The sequence below is a fragment of the Rhagoletis pomonella genome, unplaced genomic scaffold, assembly GCF_013731165.1.
Source record: "Rhagoletis pomonella isolate Grant_MI unplaced genomic scaffold, Rhpom_1.0 Rhpom_scaffold_00004, whole genome shotgun sequence".
Classification (NCBI taxonomy): Eukaryota; Metazoa; Arthropoda; class Insecta; order Diptera; family Tephritidae; genus Rhagoletis; species Rhagoletis pomonella.
This window is the reverse complement of record NW_023458558.1, coordinates 69,679,364-69,694,670: the sequence shown is the minus strand read 5'-3', so window position 1 is coordinate 69,694,670 and position 15,307 is coordinate 69,679,364. Positions and strand designations below refer to the sequence as shown.

The 15,307-nt window shown below is 36.1% G+C and overlaps 1 protein-coding gene across 1 annotated transcript in view; it reads right to left on the bottom strand.

Annotated features, from left to right (window-relative positions):
- The window catches only part of LOC118738307 (SAM and SH3 domain-containing protein 3-like), a 44,714-nt gene that overhangs the window by 24,641 nt on the left and 4,766 nt on the right, over nt 1–15,307 (bottom strand). The window contains exons 2-3 of the mRNA XM_036469230.1: nt 7,869–8,032; nt 488–569 (exon numbers count right to left, since the gene is read on the bottom strand). Coding sequence (XP_036325123.1) covers nt 488–569; nt 7,869–8,032 — 246 coding nt within the window. The remainder of the gene's footprint in view (nt 1–487; nt 570–7,868; nt 8,033–15,307) is intronic.

Here is a 15,307-nt window from a genome sequence, read left to right as displayed (position 1 = left end):
ATTTTGGCTTTGCTCTCCCAGCGATGCCGTGCAGTCGAAATGCGGCAGCGGCTGTGCCAAACTGAATGAATGGAGAAATCATTACTTGCTGACTGCAAAACGGTAAAACAGCAGCAAAAGTTTGTTGTTAAAGTGCACTTAATCAATTTAGCGGCCGCCAACATTGAAACAGCTGCCACCACTCGTTGGTCGCTTAGCATCTGTTGGCTACTGGATGCTGATTGCCGCCTGGCGTTGCACCAGATGACAACTCGATACTTTCTTTTGCTATTAACGCAAATGATGAAAAAGTGTGCACAGGTTGACGGTCGCGTTGCTGTTTGCATTGCCTTTAGTTGTTCTACCAATACTTTTATTATTTTATTTTATCGCATTTGCTGCAAATTGTCTTTGACATGTTTTTCTTGGCACAAAGCTAATTTCAGCTTTTCATTTAGTTCTTAGAAGTTTGAAATTATTCAGTTTTATATTATTTGCTTTTACTTACCGACACAGCACTTAGACGCGAAGTGACACTTTGCAGATCCGATATTGAGCCTGCGTAGTCGCCGCTTTCCCGGTCATGCGATCTGGAAATGAATGAAGACATGAACATAAATTATTTGAGGAAAATGTTAAAGATGTGCATAGTAAAGGTGCTTTTTTTATGAAATGAATCGCTTTAGGTTTGAGCAACGTTGGAAAATAATGTAAACGAACTGGACAACGAATTTGTTCAAAAAATCATATTTTAGTCAAAGCTGCTGTATTTTGGGATCGGAAAGCCCCCACGTGATCGCCATGAAACAAATGCAACCTCAGAGAGTGCATTTTTTTTAGTATTTACCATTGTGAGCTGGGATTGTAGCCCTCTATGTGAAAAACAGCATCATTTAAAATAATGGATGACTTCAACAATAATGTGAGCATGGAGATCAAGCGCAGACCAATTTTTGTAATTACGAGCAGTTTCTTGATCTACCGGAGCACGCAAACCTTTCCAAACGACAACTCAGGCATACTCCTCTCCTGCGGTTGAACACTAAAAGCGTCCCATATGCGATGGACATGGGCGCCTCGTTTAAGTAAACCAAAAGCAGGATTACCGAAATTTACATACAACCCACTTCAAAACCAAACTTTGCTAAGAATGAGCAAGTAAAATACCTGAAAAATCCGCGGCTATCTGCTCGGGACACTGACCCATAGATGTAGATGCCAAAGTGATCGGCATACCTTTCAACAAGTTCTGCGGGAGTTGCAAGAACTAGCGCTCGACAAAACAGTTAAACACTTTCTTTACGAGTTCCTGCAGGAGTGAGGTTAAAAACACCTGGTTAACCATTCCTGCAGATTATTTCAGATTGAAGTTGCCGCTATCTGTTTGATATACTTGGGTGACAAACCATCTAATACAATACGCGACGGGATTTTTCAAATGGCCGATATCAAGTAAAGATAAAAATGTTCGCGCAAGTTACATGGCCCAGTTTGCATATACATAAGTATGTACGACGGGTTTCGAAGAAAATAGGAGCTTGCTTAAAAGTATGTATAATAGTTGCACTGGCTGCGACAAAAATCGAATTTGAAGTTTTGAAGACCATTTAATTTTAGTACAGCAAAGTGCAAGTTTGAAATCTCTTAAGTTTACCGTTGATTTTTTAGATGGTGTCGCGCATTTTCTTCATACATACTCGTATAACGCATGATCAAAATCGATTATTATATGGAGAAAAAGCCACAACACCCTCCAAACATTTAATGGGCTATAAAACTGCACAGTCGTAAATTTATATAAATGCTGAATAAAAAGTTCAACATTTTTATGCATTTCTTTTAAATTTTTGTGAATTTTATAAAAAGAGTGAAACTGTGATTACTTGGTTTACGTTATAGAATTAACTACGTTTTCATAAAAAATTAATGAAAGAATTCTTTCGTGAAAATAATGTAAATATTATATTAGAACAATGTGTATACTAACTTTTGACTCTGGCTGTATATACACTTGCAGTGATTAACTACTGGAACTTCCCAACGAAACAGAGGCAAAATTTAGCCTTCTGGTCTTGGAAAACCCGATAAAAGGCGGCAGACAAATTAAAACAAAAAGCGGTCAAGTAGTAGCACGTGATATGATAATGAGAATAAAATAAACATTAAAAATTTGTTCTCTATCTACATAAGTAGTATATACGCTTATATATTAGTGTAATAGACTGAGTAACTTAAAAAATATTTACGAATTTAGCAATGCTGCTCATAGTAAAGGAGATTTTCTGGGGGTGGCTGAATATGTGATTTATACTTTAATAGCTGTCATTTGGATTTATCACACAGATAAAGTGGTAAACAAACCACCAACGTCTTTACACAAACCGATATTTACTAGATACTTTTGCCAAGAACTCTAACGCCCTTTAGCTTAGCATAAAAGGATTAAAGCCAGTGCGTAAATGTAATCGGGAATCGCTTCAAAATATTGTGGCTGTAAGCAAACACAAACTGAAATTTGATGTTATCAACTCAATGGTAAAGAAGAGCAATCTTCTTGCTTTATTATAAGAAATTAAAAAAAAAAAAAACTAAATGTGCTCGATAAAACCAATATTCACTGGGATATCAACTGACTGAGTGGCTAAAGGATGAGAATCAAAATAGCAATAATAACCCAAATCAACTGTCGACAAAGCATTCGAAATCATCAATTTCATATTGTTACGCACAAATTCGCACGCATACATCAGGATGCCAAGCCAGTTGGCCAGGCTAGTCGGAAACGCACTCGGGCACACAAATGCATTTAGATAAGAGTGCTGTAAATGAAGCACAATAGCCAGAAAAAGCAAAATGGATAACACAAGCGCACAAAGCAAACATAAAGTGTGAAACTAATGAGAAATCGAAGTCGTATATTGGCACTTTTAACCAGTACTGCGACAGGAGGTCAGCACGGTAGGACGATTGCATCGTGAAAGTCGAAGTGAAAGTCAAACTGATGAGCACCCTCTCGCATTTACCAGCGCCAACAACAACAACAGCTACGGTAAACGTGAGTGCGAATTGCTGAACACTCGTGATTGGCAATAGCCAACAGACAATTCGAGACACGCAAACACACGCTCAATCAAAGTTATTCAAGTGTTTTACAGTTGGAATATGTATAAAGGTGTATCTGTGATTGTGTGCTATTAGTTCAGTGTTATCCTTTTTCGTAGTTTTCCACACGTACGCATCCAAATAGACTACTTGGCATTTGAGGAGGTAAGCACTGGTAGAAACACGGACGGCGAGTCAAACAAAGCAATAGACACTGAGCAAGTTAGTTATAAATAAAACTCTGTGCCATACTCGAGTCAACGGTCGATAACGAAGTGTGACTGCGATGGTTAAATCCAAGGAGAATATGGTTACGACGCCGAAGTAATCAAAAACTTTGCACGTTACTTTTCATGTGATTTTATTCGAATCGACAAAATGAATGGGTTTGTGAATTCGAAAATTTCAGTTATACTACATAGATATGTATGTGTTTTTTGTGCATGAGGCTCAAAGGTATAAGTAAAACTGTTAATAGAGCACAATTTCGGTCAACCCAGTGAAGCTGAGCTATTACGAAGGCCGTTCTTCGAAACTATCAATGTACATATATTTCGTTTTTTACGAGTATAATTAAAGTTTAAATAGAGTATGTGCTTTTTGTACGTCTGTATTTACTTATATCTATTAAGGCGCCACACCAAAACAAGGTATCCAGTGAAACATTAAACTTGGGAAACGGTCGAGCAGAAATTTTAGACTATGCCAAGTAATTTTCGTTACCACTCGACGCTCGAAAACGGACTTGCACTGGACATGACACTCGCAATGAGGCTGAACATTCTGGCTTTGCTTCACAACAACTCACACAAAACAATAGGAGGACGGAAATGCTCATCGGCGTAGCCAGAATGAAATTTAGGGGGGGGCAACACTATTAAGCTGGCATTTCAAGGTACTATTTTTTTTATATATATAAGGAAAATTTGAAAGTTAGGGGACAATAATAGCAGATATGCGGTTTCCGTTTTTCGCTGGCAATCATAGTCTGGTAGACCTGAGTACGTAAAATAAGCAACTTAAATATCATTTCTTCTAGACAAATTGAAAATGATATACAAAGAGTCTTTACAGTGCACTATGGTCTGGAGTTCATATTTTTGGCATACATTAAAAAAAAAATCAACTAATTTAAAAAAAAGAGATACGCAGTAATAATGGAGATATTTCAGTGGTCCAAAAAATACCAAAAATTAACTTGATACGGCAACCCTGGTCTATTTATGAGGTGTCAAAAATTAAGCTTGTGAACAGCTGTGTAAAAGATTGTAAGTAAAAATTTTATAAATTTACAATGGAAAACTACAAAAAAGGTTTCTGTTTTTTAACTGAATAAAAAAAATGTGGTTAATTGTGAAAATATCTTTATGGCGCGGTGTTTCGTTAATAAATTTTTTAAGTACAAATTTTGTATTTGCCTGTGTTTTGTGGAGTAAAAGTTGTATGTATTGTCTCGTGTTGTTCAAGATTTTTATGTTAGGTGAAAACTGAGAGTATGCTCTTTAAAATTTTGTGTTCGGGCTTTGCCCTTTTTCCCCCATTTAAGAATATTTGTAACATTTTAATTCCAACACAAAGAAGTACTTGGAGTCCGGCTAGAGCGCGATCGTAAAACTTCTTCTTCTTCTTTTTGGCGCTGTAACCGCCCAAGCGATTTTGGCCGACTTCAGCAAAGCACGCCAGTCGTTTTTCCTGTGTGCCAACTGACGCCAATTGGAAATGCCAAGTGAAGCCAAGTCCTTCTCCACCTGATCTTTCCATCGCAGTGGGGGCCTCCCTCTTCCTCTGCTGCCACCAGCGGGTTCCGAGTTGAATACTTTCAGTGCTGGAGCGTCGGTGTCCATTCGAACGACATGGCCAAGCCAGCGGAGCCGCTGTATTTTAATTCGCTGCACTATGTCCATATCGTTGTAAAGCTCATACAGCTCATCGTTCCATCGTCTGCGGTACTCGCCGTCGCCAACGCGTAAAGGCCCGTAAATCTCCCGCAAAATCTTTCTCTCAAACAATCCAAGAGCCCCGTGAGGCGGTTGTCATTGTCCATGCTTCTGCGCAATATACCAGCACGGGCAGGATGAGTGACTTATAGAACGTGGTTTTCGTACGTCGAGAGGACTTTACTCCTGAATTGCCTACTTAGGCCAAAGTAGCACATGCTGGCTAGAGCGATTATGCGTTGGATTTCCTTGCTGACATTATTATTGGTGTTAATGCTGGTTCCCAAGTAAACGAAATTCCCTACTTTCTCGAAATTGTAACTGTAAACAGTGACGTGGGTGCCAAGGCACAAATGTGCTGACTGTTTGTTTGATGACAGGAGATACTTCGTCTTGTCCTCGTTTACCACCAGACCCATTCGCTTTACTTGGAAAAGGCAGAACAGGCTTCGCGGTTTTTGTTACCGATGATGTCGATGTCATCGGCATAAGCCAGCAATTGCACGCTCTTGTAGTAAATTGTTCTTGAGCAGTTCAGTTTTGCGGCTCTTATTATCTTCTCCAACATCAGATTAAAAAAGACACATGAAAGGGAGTCGCCCTGTCTGAAACCCCGTTTTGTGGCGAACGGCTCGGATAGGTCTTTCCCAATTCTGACGGAGCTGGTGGTATTTCTCAACGTCATTTTACACAGCCGTGTGAGTTTTGAGGGCATGCCAAATTCAGACATAGCGGCGCATAGGCAACTCCTTTTAGTGCTGTTAAAAGCGGCTTTAAAGTCGACAAATAGGTGGTGAGTGTCGATCCATTTCTCGTGGGTCTTTTCCAAGATTTGGAATACCTGGTATATGGTGGATTTACCAGATCTAAAGCCACACTGATAAGGCCCAATAAGTTCATTGACGGTGGGCTTCAGTCTTCCACACAATACGCTCGATAAGACCTTGTAGCCTATGCTTAGAAGGCTGATCCCGCGTAAGTTGGCGCGAATGGCGGGATCACCTTTCTTGTGGATTGGGCAGAGCGCACTTAAATTCCAGTCGTCGAGCATGCGTTAATCTGACCATATTCTGCCCAAGAGGTGATGCATGCACCTTATCAACTCCTCGCCGCCGTACTTGAATAGCTCAGCTGGCAGGCTGTCTCCGCCACGTACCTCGTCATAGTCAGGCGGTGGAACGTCGGCTCCGTCATCATCGACTGCGGGCTCGGGTTCTTCTTCTCCACAACTTTCCGTGCTTGAGGGAACATGTAGAATCATTAGTGGCTAAAATTTCCCATGAGGAAACTTTTTGTGGCATTGTGATATTAATTAGCCATTTGTTAATACTTTCTCTAAAGAACGGCTTAAATATATATCGTCGTTTAAAGTGCAAAACCGCGGATCAACAAAATGCAAAACCGCGTATCAGCAAAATGCAAAACCACGTATGTGAGGTTGCATAAATTATTTTTTAGAGAGTAAAAACACTCATATTTCAAAATGGTTCCCTTTTTTATAAAGAAATCGCATATCTGGATAGCATATTTCAGGACGAATGGATAACGATTGAGCCAAGAACTTGTGTCAGCAAATACAATTATTGGCAGCCAATGTCAGTTACGCGGTTTTGCAGAATGACGATACGTGGTTTTGTACTTTAAACGACGATATGTATTTTAAGGGCAAACAAATAAAATGAAGTCAATACAAACGTGATGCACAATATTGGCAACTCTGGTAAATTTTAATGATAACAAAGCTAAAAAATTTACGATTTAAAATTTTGTTCATTTCATATTAAAAATCGTAATTTTCATTCATATATGTATATGTATGCATGTTCACTGCCTTTTAACATTTTAGCACCTTTGGCCTTAAATTCATATTGGTCACTTATTGTTAGCTGCTTTTCTTTCTAAGACCGCTCACAGTATTTATTGGTGGGCAATAAATTGATAGCGTGTACGTACATACATACATATACATACATATTTAGCACTCGTCCTACGTTTCCCGTATTCAACTTTTCTGGCTTTATTGTAAATTGCTGTAGTATTATCCTCAAACGGTAAAATATAAAGCCGATCTGCAGAATTTGTGTTGTATTTATCTGGCACCTTTTTATATTCGTATCGGCCTGTATTTTCCTAACTTTAGGTGTTTCCTTCCCAGCAGTATTTGAGTGAAGGAGCTGTGGAATTAGTAAAATTTTATATCCGAAATTTTCGTGAGATTTTCTACACAATTTATCACCTTGATAAACTCGCCGCAGCCTACCTACTTAGTTAAGTATTCAGAGGTTTTGAAAATTTTAGCGAAAAAGCAAAGTCATCTTCAAGGTCGTTGAAAATTTTAACGAGCTTGTACTACAAATTCTATTGACAGAAAAGTTCGCTTACCGCTTAGCCTGTTTTTTCAATGGGTTCACTGCCCATTTGCCAAATCTGAATAATGTCATTCGTTTTAAACTGGGAATTTAATAAATCTGTGGTGTCTTGCTCATACTCTGCTGGGTTTACTTGCACCATTTTCAAAAGCAGAACACATACGCGTATATTTTATCTGAATGTGAATGTTTTGTGAGTAGCTCTTTGGCCTATCGCAGCCATATTTATTATTAATGTGTTGACTAAAGCAGTTAGTAGCTTTTTCAACAGCAGCTAAAGCAATAATAAGAAAACCATATACAGCCCACAAAATACAATAGAAACCCTTTCAAAGTCTTCATGTTATTTTGTACTCGTTGTGCGTAGCTTTAAACTCTTTCTCAATGCCCAGATACATACTTACAGAAAGATATGAATGTACAAAAATTTTTGCCTAAAGTATTTACATACTTATGCTTATACATATGTATGTAAACTTACCTGGCGTGTGTTAACGGTATTATTGTCGGTGGATTTGGCGGCTGCTGTGGCACGATAAGCCCACGCCTGGGCGGTCCTCGTTGTGGCAGTGAAATATCTCCGGCGGATCTTAATGAAATTACACCAACACTCTCACGATTCGAGGTGAAGCGAACACGACCACCCTGTGGATTAGAAGCAACAACAACAAAAATTATGTTTTATTTAGCCGTGCTGAAATATCCGTAAAGAAACATTCAAAGGAGTGATGGTGAGCATAAAAACAGTTGTGGTCTGCTGGGGAAACGCTCAGAATTATGAAAAATTAACGAATTTTATAAAAGTTGGAAAACAACTACCTAAATACATATGGGCAAATCTAAAAAACAGGTAACCTTTGTGTTGTTTAGCTTTATTTTCACTGTTGTAAACTAAATGAAGCTGGTTGCTTTTGGATATAACTCATTGACGTATACTTGAAGCCTCAAAAAAAAATGTGGATCAATTTTCTGCCTAACTTTTTAAATATAGGTGCTTAAATTAAAAAAACGAATGAAAACAAGTGAATTTTTTATGTAATTTTTACAAGGGGCACAATTAATTATGTCATAACTTTTGAAGCACACCATATTATGATTTGAAATTAAATGGGTATTTAGCACTTATGGGTACACTTCATATGTAGTAGGTGAGAAAATTGTGCATTAAAAAATAACGAAATGGCAAGTAACTCAAAGTCTGTAACTCCACATCTCACAATTTTCAAAATTTTCGGTTTATCGCGTATAGATTATGAAGCATTTAAGTTTAAGAACTTTTTAAGTATGTATTTTATATTTTACAAACAATTACGAATAATTTGACACCTTAGCAAGAGGTGTGCTTTCAGAATAAACCAACTTTTAAAGATAAAATATTCTGCGATCTTGAGTGTAATTTTTATTTCAAAAACACCTTTATTGAAGGCACATTTGGAAAATACGTCGAAACGATCTAAATCCTTCTATAACTGCTAGTCCTTATAAAATTACATATACCTGTAAAATGCTTCAAAAAAATTTATATATATAAGTGTGTAAAAACCCTGATTTAATGATGCTCCTTCTTTTAGCCGGAATATTTCGAGAGTGGTATCAAAGCAGCATTCGACAAATGTTCTGATAGTTGCTCTTACTTAATTGGAGCCTTCTAAATTCAATGGCGTCCTCAGTTTTACCCTGTTGGCTCCACTTTTCGAGATAGCGGTACTTGAAACTTTGCTTAAATTTTAACTATTTTATAAAAAAAACCCCATGAGTTTTGAAGATATTTTACTAAAATTTTGCACATAACCGTTTTTTTTAATATTACCTCAACTATTCCATAAAATTATCGAAATCGGTTCACTGAAACATGTAGCTCCCAAACAACTGATTGATCAGAGACGTTGTTTTGCGTTATAACTCCTCCAATTAAACAGGTCAAAATTTAGTATAGGTTCAATTTAACATATAGCACCCATACAATTTATTATTCAGATATGAAGTTAGAGTTATAGCGCAAATATATATATATATATAGCGCTATATGTTAATGTGAACATATTCCGATAATTTTAAGGAATAATTAAGGTAATATTAAAAAACTGTTATGTGCAAAATTTTAGCAAAATAACTTCAAAACTGAGGGAGTTATTTATAAAATAGTAAAAAGTTAATCAAATTTTCAAGTACCGTTATCTCGAAACCCGGAGCTAATCTGGTAAAACGGGGCATGCCATTGAATTGAAAGGATATCGTGGTTATCATTGGAAAAAGGCGTACCCAAAAATTGTATGGAATGGCGATTTTCTATATTAAATAATTTTTGCTGCATTGTCATAATATTGAGCCAAATGGACTACTGATACTCTAGAATAGAGTGGCAGCATGGTTAAATTACGATTTCGCTTATATTACCGATATTAAAAAAGTCACTTACAGTCTTATAGGAAATTGCCTTATTTTACTGCCTTTACTTTTTTTAAGTTACAATATAAGTCCAAGCTGTGTAGAGCTGCCAATACAAACATATATTCAGGCTTATAAGCCAGTAATTATACATTTTTATACATTTAATTTGAAATAGTATGCACCAACGGATTGAAAGCAGTAAATAATTAGTACCTTTTCTACTACTTTAAAATGCGTGACCGGAATAGACCTACCGAAAAAGTGCGGTTAAGTTACTGACAACACCTTGTTATTATTACACCATGTGGAAAATCAAGTTTAAATTTTTTGAAGAGACTTAAACTGTGTTCTCATTACAGAATAAATTACTTTGTTTCGATTAAATTACTTCACATAAACCAAGTATTTTGACATTTTCTTTCATAATTTCTATAGATATGTGATTAGCACATGTACGTACGAGTGTGTGGTTTGCACTTGATTTCAAAAAACAAATCGCTATAAACCTTTAGGCGTTTCTTAAAATTTCCTCAACAGTGGGGGCTAAAATAAATGAAAACATCTTTTTTTATTCATTTGGTTCTTGGTTTGATAAATTATTTTATATCTTTTTATTTATCTATTGACAGGTTATACAAAGCGAAATTATTTGATTTCAGCATGATTTGCTTATAAATCACAAATGAGCCGTAAATTACGATAATGTGAACATGCTTTTAACTTTGCATTCATTTAAATGACATTGTGAAATATGTGGTTTCCGTGTACGCATGGTATTCTGGATTTTCGTATAACATCCAAAGGTTAATCAAGTCAACCCAATAATGCAAAATTGATAAATTTGCGCATTCCTGCTTCTAGCATAAGGGCGACGAAATACATTTCACACACATTTATTAATTTTTTATACGCCTGCCCTACATATCTTCGTAGTAAGAAAATACAAGTCATATTTCGACACCTGAGTGGAAGATCGACCTATCTTGGCAGCCAGTTCGAAAACGCCCTATATCAGAAAACTTCTCAAGAACGCCCTATATCAGAAACTATCAATAGAAAAAATACCGAATCTACAAAAATCGATGAGAAATGATTGCTCAGTGTAAATAAAATTATTGCGCAATGAGCGCTTCCTGCTGATTTAACGAGTTTATTAACGATTAAACCTACTGAGTGATGAAAGCTAGATAAGCAAAAGAGACAGAACGCTTTTTAATGAGGAGTAATATTTTGAGTGGAAAGGAAGGTGAGGTAAGTTGAAAGAGATCCTTATTTTTTAACTCACAAAGTAGGTAATTACAATTTATTGCCGGCTTAACTAAAACAATTTTTCTCATTCTTGCAAAATTATGTTTCGCACTATCTGTTAGGATTACATGGAGCCGTAGCGCCACAAAAGTTTTAGCCAAGATGCCTTTTTTGGATAGAAACATATTGGTGGCACCCCACTCACCACTTATAAACCCCGATATTTGTCATTCTAACGTATAGCCCGTCGAGTCTCTCGTGGATCCCTGATCCGGAAATTTAAGGAAATTAAATAAATTACAAGTATTTTTGACAGGTCTTTCAGCATAAATGAAAATTGTTGGCGCAGCACGAGCAAGTCGAAATTATTTTTCGAAACCGATTTTCGCAATTTAACAATAAAATACGTTGAAAAGGCGCTTGCATTTCCGCGTTTGAGTGTACTTTTAAAAACGATGTCGTCAGAAGTGCGTCTTCCTGTCTTAAGCGAGGGGTGGCTTCGTATTCAGAGATTGGTATATGCACGATAAGCGAGAGTTACCACTTGTGTAAGTTAGAAAAAACCAATGTCTGGTATACAAAAATTCCGCGTGATTTGCCCAGCAAAGTAGCTTGCTTATAGTTGCCTTTTTACTGATAATTAAATTACTCTTAAAAGCGCTATTCACTTGAGGCCACAAATTTATTACATGGATTGTTTTTCCACTTTTCGAAGTACCCATAAATTTATATCAATTTGCTTAACAACAAATGCAAATTTTTTTGTTTTGTTTTTTAGTCTTTGTGGTTGCTCATTTTGCAAATGATTCAAATGGATTCACGAAAATATATTTATTCAACAAAAAACCACAAATATTCGAAGTATTTTTATGTGGATATGTCTGCTCGTCCCTTTCTTCTCTGCGTATGTACATTCGTTATGAAACTAACAAAATTTGACATCAAAGCAAACTGAATGGAAATTGAAGGATTTGATACGGAGTCAAAACCACTTGCGAAAAGCCACAGAGCTCATAAATCAAAGGGAAACAAATTCGCAGTTTAATCTGCCACTAACAACAGCAACAATGGACACGAATGCAACGGCATTTATGAACTGTATTAGTGCTGTTACTGCCTCAGTCGCCGAAGGAAAAGTCAAGCGCGGTTTCCGATTACGCCAAAGGCTCAGGCGACGACAAAAAAATAAACCCATTGGCAGACAAAATTGTGGCGTAGAATCAAAGCTGACTATTTATTCACATTATAAGAAGCGGATATTGTACAAAACAACGTCTTTGCTTTGCTTTTTTTTTGGCAAATGCAAAGTATGAAGAAGGGGTGAAGACGTTTTGGTGTGTAACGTTCGGTGTGCAGTTTCTCAAGAGTTATGCGTTTTTGTGATGTCAATAAACATAAAGTGAATTTCAATAAAAAATAGAAGTAAATAGAAGAAAGTAAACGAACGATGAGCTAACATGGAATGAAATGAGGGGAGAAACATTAACATTGAGGGGGTAGACAGTAAAGAAAACTTCTACGTACACTTGCAAACCCAAAATCAAAGTATAGAAAATATATTCAGCGTGTAATTTAATAAAGCGATAGCAAATAAAATCGAAGCGAACTGCTATGCAACCAATGGAGTGACACGCAGTCAGGCAAAGAAAGAAATATGAGTGAGAAAAATAGGGAAATGAGAAGTGAGCAAAATGGAAAATACAAATAATGAGTGGTAACTGCAAAAGGGCAAACTTTGATAAAGGATACGGCAGAGCGAAATCAGCAATGAAGCGAAACGAAGCGCAGCTTCAATGAACTTGAACTAAAACCGCACGCAAGGGCGCACCCAAGTGGGGTTCACGGTTGTCGGAAGGGAGTTGAGAGACGACAGACTGAAGTATCAGACAAACAATGGTGGGTTTGGAAGAAAAATTTTTGGTAGAGATGCCAAGGTTAACAGCTATACATGCGTAGTTTTTGAGCATTTCTGCTTCCGTATATGTATTGTTTAAGTTCCGTTTTGGTGTCTAAAGAATTTTTATATGGGGTAAAATTTGTCAAGTGTACCAGGAAAAATATTTTATGGCAGCATTTTGCTTTTGATTCTCTATCAAAAGTGTGACATGAGATAAGAATTTTAAGAAAACTCGTGACTCTAAGAAAAAGGGCTGAAACTTGCATGTTTAAACACGTATAACTCAACAAAAAACCGCGGTAGAAAAAATATTCTTTTACATATTGGTTACCAGTAGCCATAGCAACAACGTGGTAAAGTTTGAACAAAATACCGCGATAAAATGTTTTTCCTGGTACATTTGACGAATTGTGCCCCATATATGATAAGATAGAGTCTTTAACCTTTTCTCGCACACCCTACTGTCTGTGAGTCCATGTCATCTATACATATAATAAAATTGTAACAGGTAGATGTACATTATAGTTATTAAAGAACAAGTTATGTAGGGGTCTTTATCAGAGTACCAGAAGCCAAATCAACCATTTTTAGAATTTTTGTCTGTCTGTCTGTCTGTATGCTTGCACGCGCATCACTCGAAAACGAATGAATGTATTTGAATGCAGTTTTCACCGATGTATTACCAGAGGTCTAACTTAAAACATAGAATGAAAAAAAATATAGAGTTGCCACCTGTTTGAAAATTGTAGTTTAAGTAAATTGATAGGAAAAAGTGAATATTGCAATACGGGCGTAAAAAAAGAGGCTTAAGAAGGCTTACAGCCAAAAATATCTTTTTAGAGTTGCCACCTATTTGAAAATTTTTCATTTAATTTAATTTATAAGACAAATTGAATAATGCCATATCGGTATCAAACTGAAGAGGTTTAGGAAATTTAACTGGTGAAAATATTTTTAGGGTGGGTTGCTACTTGTTTGAAAAATTGTATTGTATTAAATTGATAAAGTAAATTAAATCTCTATCTATACTTTTAATAAAATTTGATGTATGTACCTTACAGATATTAAAGAAAAATTAATATGGTGGGCTTTTATTAGAGCTACAGAAGCCAAATAAATAATAATAAATAGAATTTTTGACTCTCTGTCTGTCTGCATATTTGTGCGCGCATCACTCGAAAACATGGAATTGCATGCAGTTTTCACCGATGTATCGCTACAGATCTAGCTTACAATATAAAGGAAAAAAATTAGAGAGTTGCCACCTGTGTTTAGAATTTCATTTTGGGTCAATTGATACGGTAAAGTAAATACTGCAATATGGCTGTCAAAAGAAAGAGGTTTACAAAGGTTTACAGCGGAAATATTTTTGTGGAAGGTTGCCACCTATTTGAAAACTTTAATTCAATGTAATTGATAGCATTGGCATCAAACTAAAGAGGCTAGGAAATTTTAATGCCGAAAATATTTTTAGGGGATTTGCCAACTGCTTGAAAAATTGTATTCATTCAAATTTGCAAAATTAATGAAATATTACAATACGGACATTAAACTAAAAAGGACTAGGAAGCTAACTTTTGAAAATATTTTTGAAGCGCGTTGCCACTTATTTGAAAACTTTAATTCAGTTAAATTTATAAGATAACCTAAATTTTGCCATATGGGTATCAAATGAAAGTATTTGAGAATCATAAAATTGCAACAGGCCAATTGTACATAATAGATGTTAACCAAAAATTAATAGGGGGTTTATTAGATTAACAGAAGCCAAATCTCAAATTTTTATAATTTTGGTCTGTCTGTTAGTATGTTTGTAAGCGTATCAATCAAAAACTAATATATGGAATTAAATGCAGTTTTCTCCTATGTACATATTGCTAGAGCTCTAATTGAAAATATAGAATCCATTTTATTGTTTTAGTTTATCGTCGATCATTATTCTTAGGTATTTGAATGATCAACTTTTTCCAGTGCGTCGTTGCTTATATTTAGAGTTAGCAACGGACCGTTCTCAAAATTTCGACTTGATATAACCACAAACCACAAACTTAATTTTATTGACATTCAATTAAGTGTGTTCAAGCATACCCAATCGCACTTTTTTGGAACTTCTGTGTGAAAGGTTTTTCGCTTAAAAAAAATTAAACTTTTCGTTGCTGTTGCCAAAAATTAAGAAATCTGAGACGTCACGCTTTACAATTTCATACAGTTCTCTTTACAATGTATTTTTCTAAACGCCTGCACCGACTTGGTTCATATTTGGCAACACCTTGAAATAAATATTCTGACCAAAAATTTACTCGGTATGTAGCTCGGGATATTCCTAAAATTCTTATACAGACTATAACGTAAAAAACCAGTATATCTCTAAAACCAATTACGCT